At 37.2% G+C, this 14,629-nt stretch overlaps 1 protein-coding gene across 11 annotated transcripts in view; it reads left to right on the top strand.

The window, feature by feature from the left end:
* MCTP1 (multiple C2 and transmembrane domain containing 1) overlaps nt 1–14,629 on the top strand; it is a 560,075-nt gene that overhangs the window by 385,233 nt on the left and 160,213 nt on the right. For 8 of the 11 annotated variants that reach the window (XM_043913616.1, XM_043913615.1, XM_043913623.1 and 5 more), the window contains 3 exons: nt 11,965–12,067; nt 13,836–13,938; nt 14,279–14,380. In XM_043913616.1, the coding sequence (XP_043769551.1) occupies nt 11,965–12,067; nt 13,836–13,938; nt 14,279–14,380 (308 nt within the window). The remainder of the gene's footprint in view (nt 1–11,964; nt 12,068–13,835; nt 13,939–14,278; nt 14,381–14,629) is intronic. The other 3 variants (XM_043913624.1, XM_043913620.1, XM_043913626.1) reach the window with 1 other exon arrangement.

The raw sequence follows: 14,629 nt of genomic DNA, 5'->3' as shown, positions 1-14,629 counted from the left end.
CAGGCGGTAAAGAATCCGCCTGCAACACAGGAAACCTGGGTTCGATCTCTGCGTTGGGAAGATCCCCTGTAGAAGGGAACAGCTACCCACTCTAGTATTCTGGCCTGGAGAATTCCATGGACTCTGTAGTCCATGGTGTCACAAAGAGTTGGACATGACTGAACAACTTTCATTTGAGCTTCCCTCGTGGCTCAGAGAGTAAAGAATCTGCCTGCAATGTGGAGACTCAGGTTTGATCTCTGCATGGGGAAGAACTCCTGGAGGAGGAAATGGCAACCCACTCCAGTATTCTTGCCTGGAGAATTCTATGAACAGAGGAGCCTGGAGGGCTACTGTCCATGGAGTTGAAAAGAGTCAGACACAACTGAAGTGAATTGGCATGGCACTAGATCCCAAGGGAAATAAATTCATATATACATTAAACTTTACTTCTGTTGCTCTTAGCCATGGCTCTCAAAGTGTAGCTCAGGAACCTCTAGGAATTCCTAAGACCCATTTAGGGATTTGTGAAGTCAAAACTCTTTTATAAATAATACTGAGATGTTATTTGCTTTTTCTCACTGTCATTCTCTCATGAGTGTACAATGGAGTTTTTCAAATATTACATAATATTTGATCACTCTAATGTTAGCATGTCATGGATTTATTATCATTATTTCCAAATGAATATCTCTTATTGTTTAATTCAAGTATAGTTGATGTAATATGTAATTTATAGGTGTACACTATCAGTTCAGTTGCTCAGTCATGTCCGACTCTTTGAGACCCCATGAACCACAGCATGCCAGGCCTCCCAACTCCCGGAGTTTACCCAAACTTATATCCATCAAGTCAGTGATGCCATCCAACCATCTCATCCTCTGTCATCCCCTTCTCCTCCCACTTTCAATCTTTCCCAGCATCAAGGTTTTTTCCAATGGGTTAGTTCGCATCAGGAAGCCAAAGTATTGGAGTTTTAGCTTCAGCATCAGTCCTTCCAATGAATATTCAGGACTGATCTCCTTTAGGATGGACTGGTTGAATCTCCTTGCAGTCCAAGGGTGTATAATATAGTGATTCACAATTTTTAAAGGTTGTGCTCCATTTATGATTATTCTAAAATATTAGCTGTATCCCCTGTGTTATACCTCATTGTAGCTTATTTTATACATAATAGTTTATAGCTCTATCTCTACATTGCCCCTGCCCCCTTCCCTCTCATTGCTGGTAAATACTAATCTATTCTCTGTATCCATGAATCTGTTTCTTTTTTGTTATGGTCACTAACTAGTTTGCTGTATTTTTTATATTTCATATGTGATATCATACAGTATTTGTTTCTCTCTGTCTTATTTCACTTAGCATAATACCTTCCAAGTTTATTTATATAGCCACAAGTGGAAAAATTTTCCTCCCTTTTTATGGCCAAATAGTATACCACATTCCATGTGTACCACAACTTCTTTATCTATTCATCTGTTGATGGACACTTAGTTTGCTTCCCTATCTTGGCAATTTTCAATAATTCTACCATTAACATGGGGATACACGTATCTTTTCAAATTAGTGGTTTGATTTTTTTCAGATATATTACCTGGAATGGAATAGCTGGGTCATATGAAAAAGTTATATTTTTAGTTTTTTGAGAAACCTCCATATTATTTTCCAGAATGGCTATACCAGTTTGTTTGTTTGTTTATTTATTTGGCTGCACCTGGTCTGAGTTGTGGCAAGCTGTATCTAGCTCCCTGAGTAGGGCTTGAACCCAGGTCTCCTGTATTGAGAGTCAGAGAGATTTAGCCACTGGGCCACCAGCAGAATCCTGACTATACCCGTTTAAATTCCAAACGACAGTATATCAGAGTTCTTTTTCCTCTACTTCCTGGTTACATTCCTCTACATTTGATTACAGAAATGATGACAGGTGTGAGGTGGTATCTAATTATCGTTTTGATTTGTATTTCCCTAATGATTAGCAGTGTTGGCCATCTTTCCACATGCCTATTGGCCATCTGCCTTTCCTCTTTGGAAAAATGTCTATTCAGGTATTCTGCTCATTTTTTAATCAAGTTTTTTTTTTTATTTTGAGTTGTATAAGATGATAATATATCTTGGATATCAACTTCTTAACAGTCATATCATTTGCAAACATTTTCTTCCATTCAGCAGGTTGACTTTTCATTTTGTCAATGGTTTCCTTTGCTATGCCAAAGAAATGAAGTTTAATTAGGTCCAATTTGTTTATTTTTGCTTTTACTTCCTGGCTTTAGAAGACAGATCCAAAAAACAATTTTGCTATGATTTATGTCAAACACTGTTCTGCCTATGTTTCCCTCTAGGAGTTTTCAGTCTTACATTTAGGTCTGTAATCCATTTTGCATTTATTTTTGTATATGGTGTGAGGAAGTGTTCTAATCTCATTGTACACGTAGCTGTCCAGTTTTCCCAGCACTCTTCAAGACTGCCTTTCTCCATTGTATATTTTTGCCTCTGTTGTCATAGATTAAGTGACCCTAAGTAACTGAGTTTATTCCTGGGCTCTGTGTTCTGTTCCATTAATCTATGTGTCTGTTTCTGTGCCACTACTATACTATTTTGATTATTGTAGCTTTGTAATATAGTCTGAAATCAGGGAGCATGATTCCTTTCAGATCTGTTCTTCTTTCCCAAGAATGTTTTGGCTATTCAGGCTCTTTTGTGTTTCCATTCATATTTTAAAATTATTTGTTTTAGTTCTGTGAAAAATGTCTTTAGTATTTTGGCAGAGATTATATTGAATATGTAGCTTGCCTTGGGTAGTGTGGTCATTTTAACAATTTTTTCATCCCAAGAACACAGTATGTCTTAACATATTCTCAATTTTAATTTCTAAAATGGTAAATTTTGATAGATATAACCCACACACAAAAAATGCTCTTTAAGATCTTCGGTAACCTTTAAGATTTCCTGAAACCAAAATGTTTAAAAACTGTTGCTGTGGGGAAATGATTCTCAGTTGGGAGATGGCAGTATTGCCCCTTTGGTATTTTAGAAATTTGTAGGGAAATTAAGTTGCCACGATGATTGGGGAGCACTATTTGTATTGGGTGTTGGGGATACTGTCTTTTAAAAAATTAGACAGTAATAAATAGTGACACTAATAGACAACTAGACATAAATAGCAAAATTGTCCCATGTCCTGCATGACTAAATATAGACGCTAATATAGCTTTAAAATCTGTTTCATGATTATCTGACTCTAGATTGCACCCTTAAATATATATTATTAACTCAAGTCTTGTTGATGGCTGCCACTTAACACCAAAGACCTTAGAATTACCTCCAAGGTACTTCATGACCCGGTTCCCTGTTACATCTCTGACATGTTTATTCTTCCTGTTGCTCACTGTGCCCCCCTATCAGAGTCCCAGAGGACATCAGACTTTTTCTGTGGCTCCTCCCACTGCCTGGAGCACTTTTCTCCTGATATCTACTTAGCTATTTCTTCACTTCCTTCAGTCCTTTGCTTAGGCTTCCCTTACCAATGAGGTCTACTCCAGACACCATAATTAAATATATAAACTGTGACCTTCCCCCGCACTCTTCAGACCCCTTATCTGGCTCTATCTTTTCTGTTTTCTGCTAACATACATCACTCTAGCATACAATATATTCTACTTATTAATTATGTTCAATATTCATCCTCTTTCTCCTCTCTCCCCACTGCAAGAAAGCTCTAAGAGAGCAGAGACATTATTTTGCTTTTCATCTGTGAATCAGTCAGTCATGTCCAACTCTTTGTGACCCCATGGATTCCAGCCCACCAGGCTTCTCTGTCCATGTGATTCTCCAGGCAAGAATACTGGAGTGGGTAGCCAGTTCCTTCATGACCTGGCAAAGAGCAGATACTCCATAAATATTTGTTGAATAAATCTTTTAACAATAAAAATTTGTTAAATAAATAAATGTATGACTTAGTTGTATACAACTTTCTATTTAGTCCTCTGGGTAATAGCATTAAAGCATCATATTAAATGTTGAAATCACTTATGGGTTGGTTTTATTATATTTCAGAATAGTGAGAGGAGGGCATTACAAAATCTTCAATATGAGGAAAGACCTAGTGGACCAAGAACCACAAAATTAGAGGGCCTATTTTTTCTGCCACTATGACACCTGCTTCATGACTTAACTAAGAAAAGAGAAGCCCTATTATTATTACTCAGTCCAGAGCCAGACCCAGTGGGAACCTAGTGAAGAGGGTCAGCTAATGTAATTACACCAACCAGACGTTTAAAACATATTGAGAAAAAAAAAAAAAAAACATATTGAGGTCAGTCAATGAAAAAAGCTAAGGTCAAAGCCTCACCTCCAGTGATGAGGAGAGGATTGGAAGATGCCTCCAATGTAGGCTGCTCTTTATTTTGGTGAATTCTGTGGGGTTCCCTCAGCTATAACATTGTTATATGCTAGGACTTAATTCCAGTTTATAAAAAGATGGCAACCTTGATTATAATTTTTAAGATTAATTATAACCATTTTGAGTTGTGGCAACTGAAGAAGTCAAACCAATGAGCTTGATTTGTGCCAGGTAGCCCCAAATAAAAGGCCCCTGTGGGTATGAATTGCTTTCAGTGCCACTGAAAGCCTCTGTATTTTCAGAGACATGCCAACAAAGAGGTGGTCACAGGGCCTCCACACGCACACATTTTTATAACACATCACACCCAGCAAACGGTGCTCCTTGTCAGCAGCCAAATGACCTTGGACACAGCCCACCACTGATAGATTGGGATTGACTTTCTATTCTGGGAGCAGGAATATCATTTAGTATCTCTTGAGTGGCCTCAATGCTCAAACCAGTTGTCTGCATGAACTGGAGTCATCTGCTTGCCCACAAAACAGGGCTGGTGCTGACTTTCCCACAGTTCTTTGTAAATATGTCAGTGTGGTGACCTCAGAGAGCCAGAGCTAGGAGTGAGAGCGAATTAGCCAGTCAGCACACCCTGTTTAACCCTGACTGCTGGTTTGAAGATTGCCAGAAGAGATGCCCATTGGAGACTTTTCTGACATTTATTTTTATGGTTATAGAAATGTCTTTCCACCATAAGAAGAGTTGAAGTAATACAGTAGATGCTTCAAAATCTGTTACAGGTTTATTTTTATGAGTCAAGGTGAAATAGTCTCCTCCTAATTTTAATTCTCCTGGGAGATTTTCTTCCTTATAAAATTTCATAGGAAAAAAAGAAAAGATAGCCCTTAGTATTAAACCAGATTATGGAGAAATGCATCAGTCCTAACAATATTTGTAAGTATCTATCTCATGGGTTTCCCAGGTGGCCCAGTGGTAAAGAAGCCACCTGCCAATTCGGGAGATGCAAGAGGTATGGGTTTGATCCCTGGGTTGGGAAGAACCCCTGAAGTAGGAAATGGCAACCCACTCCCATATTATAATTGTTATATAATATAGATCTAGGTTTGTGTTACCCTATTAAAGAGACCCTATTAAAGGGATATACAAAAAGATTTAAACTAAATATTCCTTAGCACAAATCTTAAAGTCCTTCACTTCCAAAATTGCTGGTGACAGAGAGGTGTAATTACCATAGATCACCAGAGTCATCTCCATCAGGAAAAAGTCTTCATTTTATTTTCCCCTTCCTGTTCTAGACTTAGAGGATGATACACTTCCTTTGCACTCTTTACTCACCTTTATTATAGCACTCACAACCCTGCATTATTATTGTATATTTATGTGTCTGTTGTGCCTACTAAATTGTGTGTGTTTTGAGAGCTGGACCGTGTCTTTTTGTTGTTGTTGTTGTTGTTTTTAAATGGGCTAAGGGCTGCTTTAACCCATTTGTTTTATTTTAGATTAATACTCATTTCTTAGAGCTGTCTTAAGTTTTCAGACTATGCCTTAATCATACTTAGAATTCTGGGGAGAGGCAAGCAGACACTCGATAAGTAATGAATAGCTTCAAAATGTGTTCCTGCAACTCTCTAGAAATTATTGACTGGAAAATGGCCATGCTCTCGAAGAAGGTGAAGATTCTCTTCTAGCTGTCATGGTGGGTAACACAGGCAACCCCCCTGCCCCATCCTCACCCTGCACTGCTGCAATTTCTGTCTTGCATCCAAACCAAAATCTCCAGTTTCCTGCATTGGAAAGGAGAGGGATGGGCACTTTTTAGCTAAAATAATGCAAGTTAAGGGAGAGCCACTTGGTACCCACAGGTCTGCTTTAGTCTTCCGACACGAATGAGTAAGAGGGGAACAAGAAATTATATAATCTTTGTTCCCATACACGCATGCTCTTCAAATAGCCCCCAAAGGCTGGAAACAAAATACACTGCAACTTTGGATGCTCCCTTCATTCCTTGCTCTTCTAGCCTGATGGTATCCAATAAAATGATAACAGGAGCCAGTTCTGCCTTGCTCTCTGGAGCTTTGCAAAATACCGGCACTCTGTAGACATCAACGCTGCATCCTGTAGTCAATGCCCCTCCTCCAGGACCCTCAGCAAGCAAAGCAGCCCGTGACAGGGTCTAACCAGAATGACAAAAGGATGAAAAGAAGGAATAATTAAGCAGATAATGAATGGTTAGGTCCATCACTGGTATTTCTGTGATTGTTTTTGTTTGTTTAAGTGGCGTCTAATCAAGATGGCAAAATTTAGGAACTGAAAAGCCAGTCATTTAAAGCATCATTTAGCAAACCAGATAAGCACATCAACTATGTGTAGCCACTTCTTTAAAACAAAACTGTCATGCAGGCTTTCTAGTAGTAAACTCATGGTATTTAATATTGTATGTTTACTCTTATTTTGGTTGCAATTGCTGTTAATTTTTAATTGCCCTTGAATCATGCAATGGCAGAAGGATACTTTCTAAATTAGTCAAAAATAGCATAGTGTGTAAAGACCTAATGTTGGCATCCACACTGATAACTGTAAAAACATAACTTTGTAGAAAGAAAAGATGAATGGAAGCTAAAGATAAGATGGCCTTACCTAAATGTTCCTCTTCTGGGGTCTAGAAATAGCTAGTCAGAGCACTTTGTTGAATACTTCTTGTCCTTGCAAAAGGAGACTGACTTGGCTAAGCTCAATAGATTGTTTTCCATTTCCAAATAATAACATCAGGCATAATTGTTCAATATTGATATCTGCAAATTCTGTTGGTTCTACCATCAACCTATATCCAGAATCTGATCACTTTATGTCACCTGGTTTATTGTAAAATCCTCCTAACTAACTCTCCTCCCTGTCTCCTTCATTGCCCCCTCTCTACCTTATTTTCCAAATGGCAGCCATCAGATCCGGTTGCATCTCAACCCAGATCCCGCCAAAACCTTTCCCTAGCACTTGGAATGAAAGCAAACTCCTCCAGAGACTGGCCACCCTCCCTGTGCCTCTCCAACTGTGTCATCTACTACTCCTTTCCACTCCCCATCCATTCCTCCAGTCACACTGGCTTTCTGGAAACACCAGGCACAGTCACTTCTCTGGCCAAGGGTCGCTCTCTTGCCTCTTTCATTTCTTTGCCCGCTTGTTGCTTTCTCACTGAGACCTCCTCTGGCCGCCCTTTTTAAGACTGTACATACATAGCAGCACTCCTTACCTCCTCATTGATCTTCTCAACTTAATTCTTCTCTATAGTACTTAGCACTTTCTAAAATACTCTCACTTTCTAAAATACTCTCACATGTTCTTATCCATTGTCTTTCTTCTCCAATGCAAACTCTGCAAGTTCAGCAGTTTTTAAAGTTGTTTTATGCATGTCTGTGTCCTCAGCACATAGAAGATGCCTGGTATATGGTAAGCAATAAGCATTTGTTGAATAAATGAATCTACAGACAAGACATTACCCAGCCTTTCCATGGGTGTGACTCACTAAATACTGAGATATGGCACAGTTGAGGCTTCCTTGGTGGCTCAGATGGTAAAGAATCTGCCTGTAATTCAGGAGACCTGGATTCGATCCCTATGTCAGGAAGCTCCCCTGGAGAAGGAAATGACAACTCACTCCAGTATTCTTGCCTGGAGAATCCCATACATAGAAGAGCCTGGTGGGCTACAGTCCATGGAATCACAAAGAATCAGATATGACTGAGCAACTAAGGGGGTAGATCAAGGGCTCTAAGCATCATATTGTTTTCAAACCTGAGTTTGAATGATAGTTTTACTACAACCTGTGTGACCTGGTGAGTTATATAATTATCCAGCCTCAGTTTCCTCTCTGTAAAACAGAAAGAGTAAAAGCATCTTTCTCATAGAGGAATCAAAAAATTTTTTGAGCAAATGAATGAAAACATTATGTTGGGCTTATAATAACTCAGAAAATGCCTGCAATTATTGCAGTAACTATTATTATTGCCCTTATTATTGCTATATTTTATTGAGGCCCTTGCTAGTATACCAGACATTTTACTACTTATATTCTAGCTATTATCTACAAGGAACCATTACTGTCACTGTTGAAGGGATATGGGAACTGGCCCAGGGTCCCCGAGTGAGTATTCAGTCCCAGCTTGCTCTGCCTCCAAAGTTTAGGCCCTTCCTCCCAGACCACTGGCCTTTCACATTGGACTTTAATGCCATGCCCTGAGCTCTGGAAGTACTTAGAATATTTGAGGATGCAAAATACATAGCTCAAGTAGAGAACTTTAAGGAACTTGAGATTGGAGATGAAGAACTATACAGCATACCATATGATGGGCTTCCCAGGTGGCACAGTGGTAAAGAACCCGCCTGCAAGGCAGGTTAGATGTAAGAGACACAGGTTTGATCTCTGGGTTGGGAAGATCCGCTGGAGGAGGGCACGGCAACCCACTCCAATATTCTTGCCTGGAGAATCTCATGGATGGAGGAGCCTGGTGGGCTACAGTCCATAGAGTTGCAAAGAGTCAAACACAGCTGAAGCAACTAAACACACACACACATACCATATAACATGGATTTTAATAGATACTGAAAAGACATCAAAAGTGGGTTAAATTTGGGAAGAAGTTTTTGGAAAAATGAAAATAGCCTGTACATGGATGAGTTCCTGTCACTGATCACAGTCTTTAATATGACCGTAAGCATAAGAATAATAGATTTCATATTGGGAAAAATCAGTATAAATCAAAACATGTTTGGTCTTTCTTAGGCAAAAGGCTTTCTTTTTTAATGTAATCACCATTCTATTCTGCATATTGTCTAACATGGTCTCTTAAAAATTACATTGCTTGCCCATTTCAAGTTATAAGGTAGGTGCTGACAGAAGAATGTCTTTGCCATTGATGGTATGCCACTGGAAGTTTGAATAGCAAAATGACTGAGAAGTGGCTTTAGAAGACTCTTGCACTGTTTTTGGTGTAGAAATGTCTCTAGTTCTTTAACAACTTTATTCTGATAGAAAAGAGTAACTGAGGGGTTAAGTAATGTGGTGATAGATGGCTAATACTGGTTTTCCCTAAAATGGTTTTGAGAAATAATCAACTAAATAGCAAGAAAATATGGATTGCCACTACCTCATAGACATAGGGTTTGATAAATACATTAGTTTCCTAGCAGAATATGAATAATAACATTAAGCACAGATTTTGTTTCTTTCTAATCCTTTGGCCAACCACTGACCTAGGTCTTCTATTGTCAGCAAATAAGGATATAGTAACAAAGGTGATGATTTGGGAGACTTTCCATGGGGTTGGTTGAAAGTATTATATTCAGTTTTGTTGTTATTGTTTAGTTGCCCAGTAGAGTCCAACTCTTTGCTTACACAACTGAATATAATTTCCTGTGGGAAAAAAAGTCAACATTTTCATCCTTTGTTCATAGAAGTTTAAAGTAAACTTTTTCAGCATAGATTTCAGTCTCTAGAGTTTGTTCTTGTGTTTTGTTATTGGAGAAGTGGTAGTTTTTACTGAATCTATCACACATTGTTGATTATTCGAGGGCAAGTAAAACCAAGTTAATTGAAATAGAATAGTATTAACAATTGAAGTAAAGTAAGTGAAAATAAGGGAACAAAAATACCAAGAAGTGCTATTTTTTGTACTTATTTTTACTGGTTAAGATTAATATGAATGTACGTGTGTTTAAGAAAAATTACAAGAAAGTCCAAGGAAGTGTGAGAGTTATACTTGTCTTTTAAGTGTTTCTGAAGCTTATCATTTCATCTAAAGTGAAAGTGAAGTAGGTATTCTTTTGTCATAGATTTCATCATAAATATGGCTTTAATATTCTCTCTGCTTGGTATATATAGAGATATTTTCTCTCTCCAAACCTTTTATAAACTAGTTGAGGTTGTAGTTTATGTGCTGTGTTCTTTTGTTCATACCATAGTACCCAGCACAAAGCTAGGTGGGAAGACAATGTTTAATATGAGTCTTAAGACTAACTAAGGTTTTGAAAACTAACCTACTTTTCATGCTTTTACCTAAATTCTCTGGGACAAAATAAAGTTGACATGGCAAATAAAACCTACTATAAGGTGTTTTAATGAAGAAAAAATTTTTGAATACTATCTTTCATGGCACGTATAAGGTACAAATAAGGTTGGTAGCAGGTAGGGGGAGACGAGTGAAGAATGTGGGAGAAAAAAATGCAGATCCTAAATCAGGGATGAAATTTTCACCAGACCTGAAAGACTTTCAGTTCTCTATTCTTTATTGAAAATTAATCCCAAGACCAAAAATTGAAAAGACTACCATAATGTTAAATTATGCAGTTATCATGGGCTATATGAGGCCACCGAACTAACACACACATATTAAACCTCTTTTTTTAATGTAAAATTAATAAAGAGGTAAATTAAAAGGTAAGTCAAAGTTAAAGGTAAGTCAAAGTTTGTACAGCTCATTTTCAAAATTACAATATGGAAAGTAAATACACTGCTGTGTGGGAATACACAGCTTATCTGTCCTTGCTAGCTAATGAATTCTTTCCTATTAAATTTTAATAGGAAAATCTTCAATGATATTTAAGCTTTCACAGAAGTGTAAACTACTGTGACTACAATTCACAATGCATTTAAAACAATTATTCTTTATCATTAAAGTTAATAATATGCACATTAACCTCTTATGTAGTCTAAATCAATATTGTCGTTTAAAAGATATGACCTCTGGACAGCTTTGTCTAAATATTGATTTCATTGTCATTTGTATAAGGTATCAAACAAATTACATGCTGCACTAATATCATTAATACTGCCCCCATAGAGCCTCTGACTTTACAGGTTCTTGTAATATAGGACATGACATTACAAAAATATTGAGGACATCACAAGATATAATTACCGAATGGATGAGGTTTGACTATGGTGGTGCAGAGTGGCTGTAAACATGTGATAACTTTCAAATCCTTTTCTCTCCGTAGACAGAAAAAATACATCTCTTTAGCATGCAGATTGGTTTGTTGAGGTTAAGTTCAAATGGCAGAATTTTTCCTGCCTCAGAGGGTCTAATTTACCTTTTACTGATGCCATAGATATTTCATAAGAGAATCTAAAGTTGGATTAAAATATTGTAGTTCTGCAATATAGCAGTTTTCCCAAAATAAACTTGTTTAGGAATTTCTGTTACAAGTTCTTAGTGACTCAGATGAGTTGGAAAATACATGCAACTTTATGCACCTAAAGTGAAGGGGCTGAACCTTTCAACTGATCATTAAATTCAATAAAATCTGATTTGGGGATGGGCACATATCACATTTGCCCTCATAATTGGCAGTTACAGTATTTATTTTTGTAAAAACAAAATTTGCAAATTAAAATAGCTATATAAATTAGCGCTTTAGAACTTTTTTCAAGTTCTAAATTGCTCTGAATCACAATTGTTAACATCATCCTGTTACATCTAACTCTATTTTAATGTTTGTTTGTTTTTTCAATTTTTAAAATTGTACTTTACTTTCTGTTTTCTGTAAGACTTTTTAGAAAAGAGATGTGGTCATGGTCACAATACTGGTAGCTGGGGGTGCTATTTATACTAAAACTGTTCCCCACATATTTCTTGTAGGTAAAAGTGACCCATTTTGTGTGGTTGAGCTGAACAATGATAGGCTGCTAACACATACTGTCTACAAAAATCTCAACCCTGAGTGGAACAAAGTCTTCACATTGTAAGTAGTGGTTATCCTGAGCTGGCTTCAAGAATGATACTAAATGATATTTATTTTTGAGATTTTTGTGTGTTTTCTTAACTGATTAACAGTTCAGTGCCTCTGGCCTGCCTTTGCCAGCAATAGTGAATTGCATAATTGCATTACCTTCCTGAGCATGAAACCTGGGGAAAGGGTATGCCATTTTTCTGTGTGTTTATACAGATATTTTTTTTAAGCTGTGCATTTTTTGACTAAGGATTTTTCTCCCATTAACTGAATTGCCATACTGCTCCTTCCTTTTATACTTTCTATTGAAATTCTCCCCAATTGCACTGACACCAAGGAGGACAAAGCTCTATTTGTTCCATTGCTCAAATCAGCAAACAATCCAGTCTCGGATTCAGCAGATGTTTTAGTTTTGTTTTGTTGCATTTTAGCACAATAAGAATATTAAGTACTGTCCTACTTGCCCCCCCCCAAAAAAGAAAAAACCCTTTGAGTTAATTTTCTTTTTTTTTAAAAAGTTTGTAAATCTTTCCAATCATTCACTGTAAAAGCTGCCAATGCTACTCTGTAGTATCTCCTAAATTTGTGGGTTTGCTTTTTTTTTTAAGCTGGGCTTTAGAAATGAACTCGGAACAAAGGAAAACTCTCCAAATAGAAGTACTTCTTAAAAGTTTTCTAACATAGCTTTATTTTTTTGTATATGAGAAACTGCTAAATTCCTCATTAATTTCTTATAATGTCCTTGCTTAAGATCCAGTAACTAATCAGATTTAATTATCTGACCAATTTATCTTTAAGGAATTTCACATTTTTATAAGACATGAAAGCCTGGTCCGGAGACTTGCACTCCTAAGAAGGTTGTGGAGTGTTTTTCTCTGGAATGCATAATTGAATGAATAGGTTTGATTATTATCAAAGCCATTAATTGATTGTGCTCTGATAAAGCCTCTTCTCACATGTGGCTGCAGTCTTTCAGTAATGAATATATTCATTTTTTGTTTTCTCTTAATTCATGTTTTCTTGGTAAACAGTTTGATCAAAGAATAAATGCTGTCAACAATTGGGGCTTATTTTTCTAGAAACAAAAATATGAAGAGCTTGCACAGTTGTTTATTAGCATATGTTGTCTTTGGAGCATAATAGAGCACTACTTAATTTCTAAATCCTGGGGTGGTACAATAGCTATCAATGTTACATTTTTTACATTCTATATTCTGTGTAGTTAATTTTTACTATAAACTTAACAGAAATAAGTTAGCATTTTGATGAGAGCTGGGGATAAAAATTATAATAAAAAAGACAAATGATACAAAATATACTGTGACTCTTGCTGAAATCAAACCTGGGAGTTTTAAGTTTGGAGTTATAAGAAGATAGAAATTATGTGGGAGTTATAAGAAGATAGAAATTATTGTAATAATGAGAAGAAGGAAAAATCTAAAAAAATCAGTGCCGCTTATTGATGGGTTTTTTTTTTAACAGTGATTTATTCTGTGGCCATCCAGATGGAAGTTATATTTTATTGAAAAATTATAACTTAAAATTAAAATTGTATTCAAAGTTCCAGATAATAGAACCATCACTGCTGTCTACTAAGATGCATTGTGGGAAATTCTGTCAGATACCAAGCTGCCCTATGTACGTGTATATGCAAATAGCATACATAAAACACATATACACCGAATCAGCTGGAGCTATCTAAATTTTCAAAAGCATTTGTGTTCTTGTTCCCCACTGATGAAGTCTTTTTTTTTCCCCCTTACATATATTTATTTTGCAGCAACATTAAAGATATCCATTCAGTTCTTGAAGTGACCGTGTATGATGAAGATCGGGACCGAAGTGCTGACTTTCTGGGCAAAGTTGCTATACCCTTGCTGTCCGTAAGTTTTATTCACCTGACACATAGCTCTGTGTTGCTTTCGCTCAAGGAAGGAAAAAAAAAAAAAAAAAGCCCTCAGCTCTATATCTGTCATTTCTCAACCAAGGTCTGTAATAAGAACACTAAAAATTTTAACATACTCGATTCACGGCCATGTTGAATCCCATGATAGTTAATTTTTCCTGACAGACTTGATCCTGGTAATGAACAGGTACTTGTCAGAATTGCCACAGTTGTTTTGGGTTCTCTGTCAGTTTCAGCAGCTGGGGGTCAAAGGTCACTGAGGGAGTGTATTCAGTGGAGACCGCGAGACAGACGGCTGTCATGTCCTTTTCCCGCAGATTCAAAATGGTGAACAGAAAGCCTACGTCTTGAAAAACAAGCAGCTGACAGGGCCAACAAAGGGGGTCATCTATCTTGAAATAGATGTGATTTTTAATGCTGTAAGTCTTAACTTTGGCTTTTTTGTACTGCTAAAGAGTTCAGTTTCATGAAAGCTTTTGTTCCTGATTTGTAGAGAATTTCTGTCATCCCTCATTTTCTCTAAACCTTGATGTATCCTGGAGAATACGCTTGGGCCACTGCCTGGCACACCCACACTTTCTGTTGTAGTTGGCGGCTGCCGCTGCGGCTGTTCTGTAGCCACTGCCTGCCGGCGGCAGAAATGGAAGCGCATGCATGTGCCACTGTAT

This window comes from Cervus elaphus, chromosome 9 (assembly GCF_910594005.1).
Source record: "Cervus elaphus chromosome 9, mCerEla1.1, whole genome shotgun sequence".
NCBI classification, from domain to species: domain Eukaryota; kingdom Metazoa; phylum Chordata; class Mammalia; order Artiodactyla; family Cervidae; genus Cervus; species Cervus elaphus.
The sequence above is the reverse complement of the archived record's forward strand: the minus strand, read 5'-3'. Positions and strand labels throughout refer to the sequence as shown.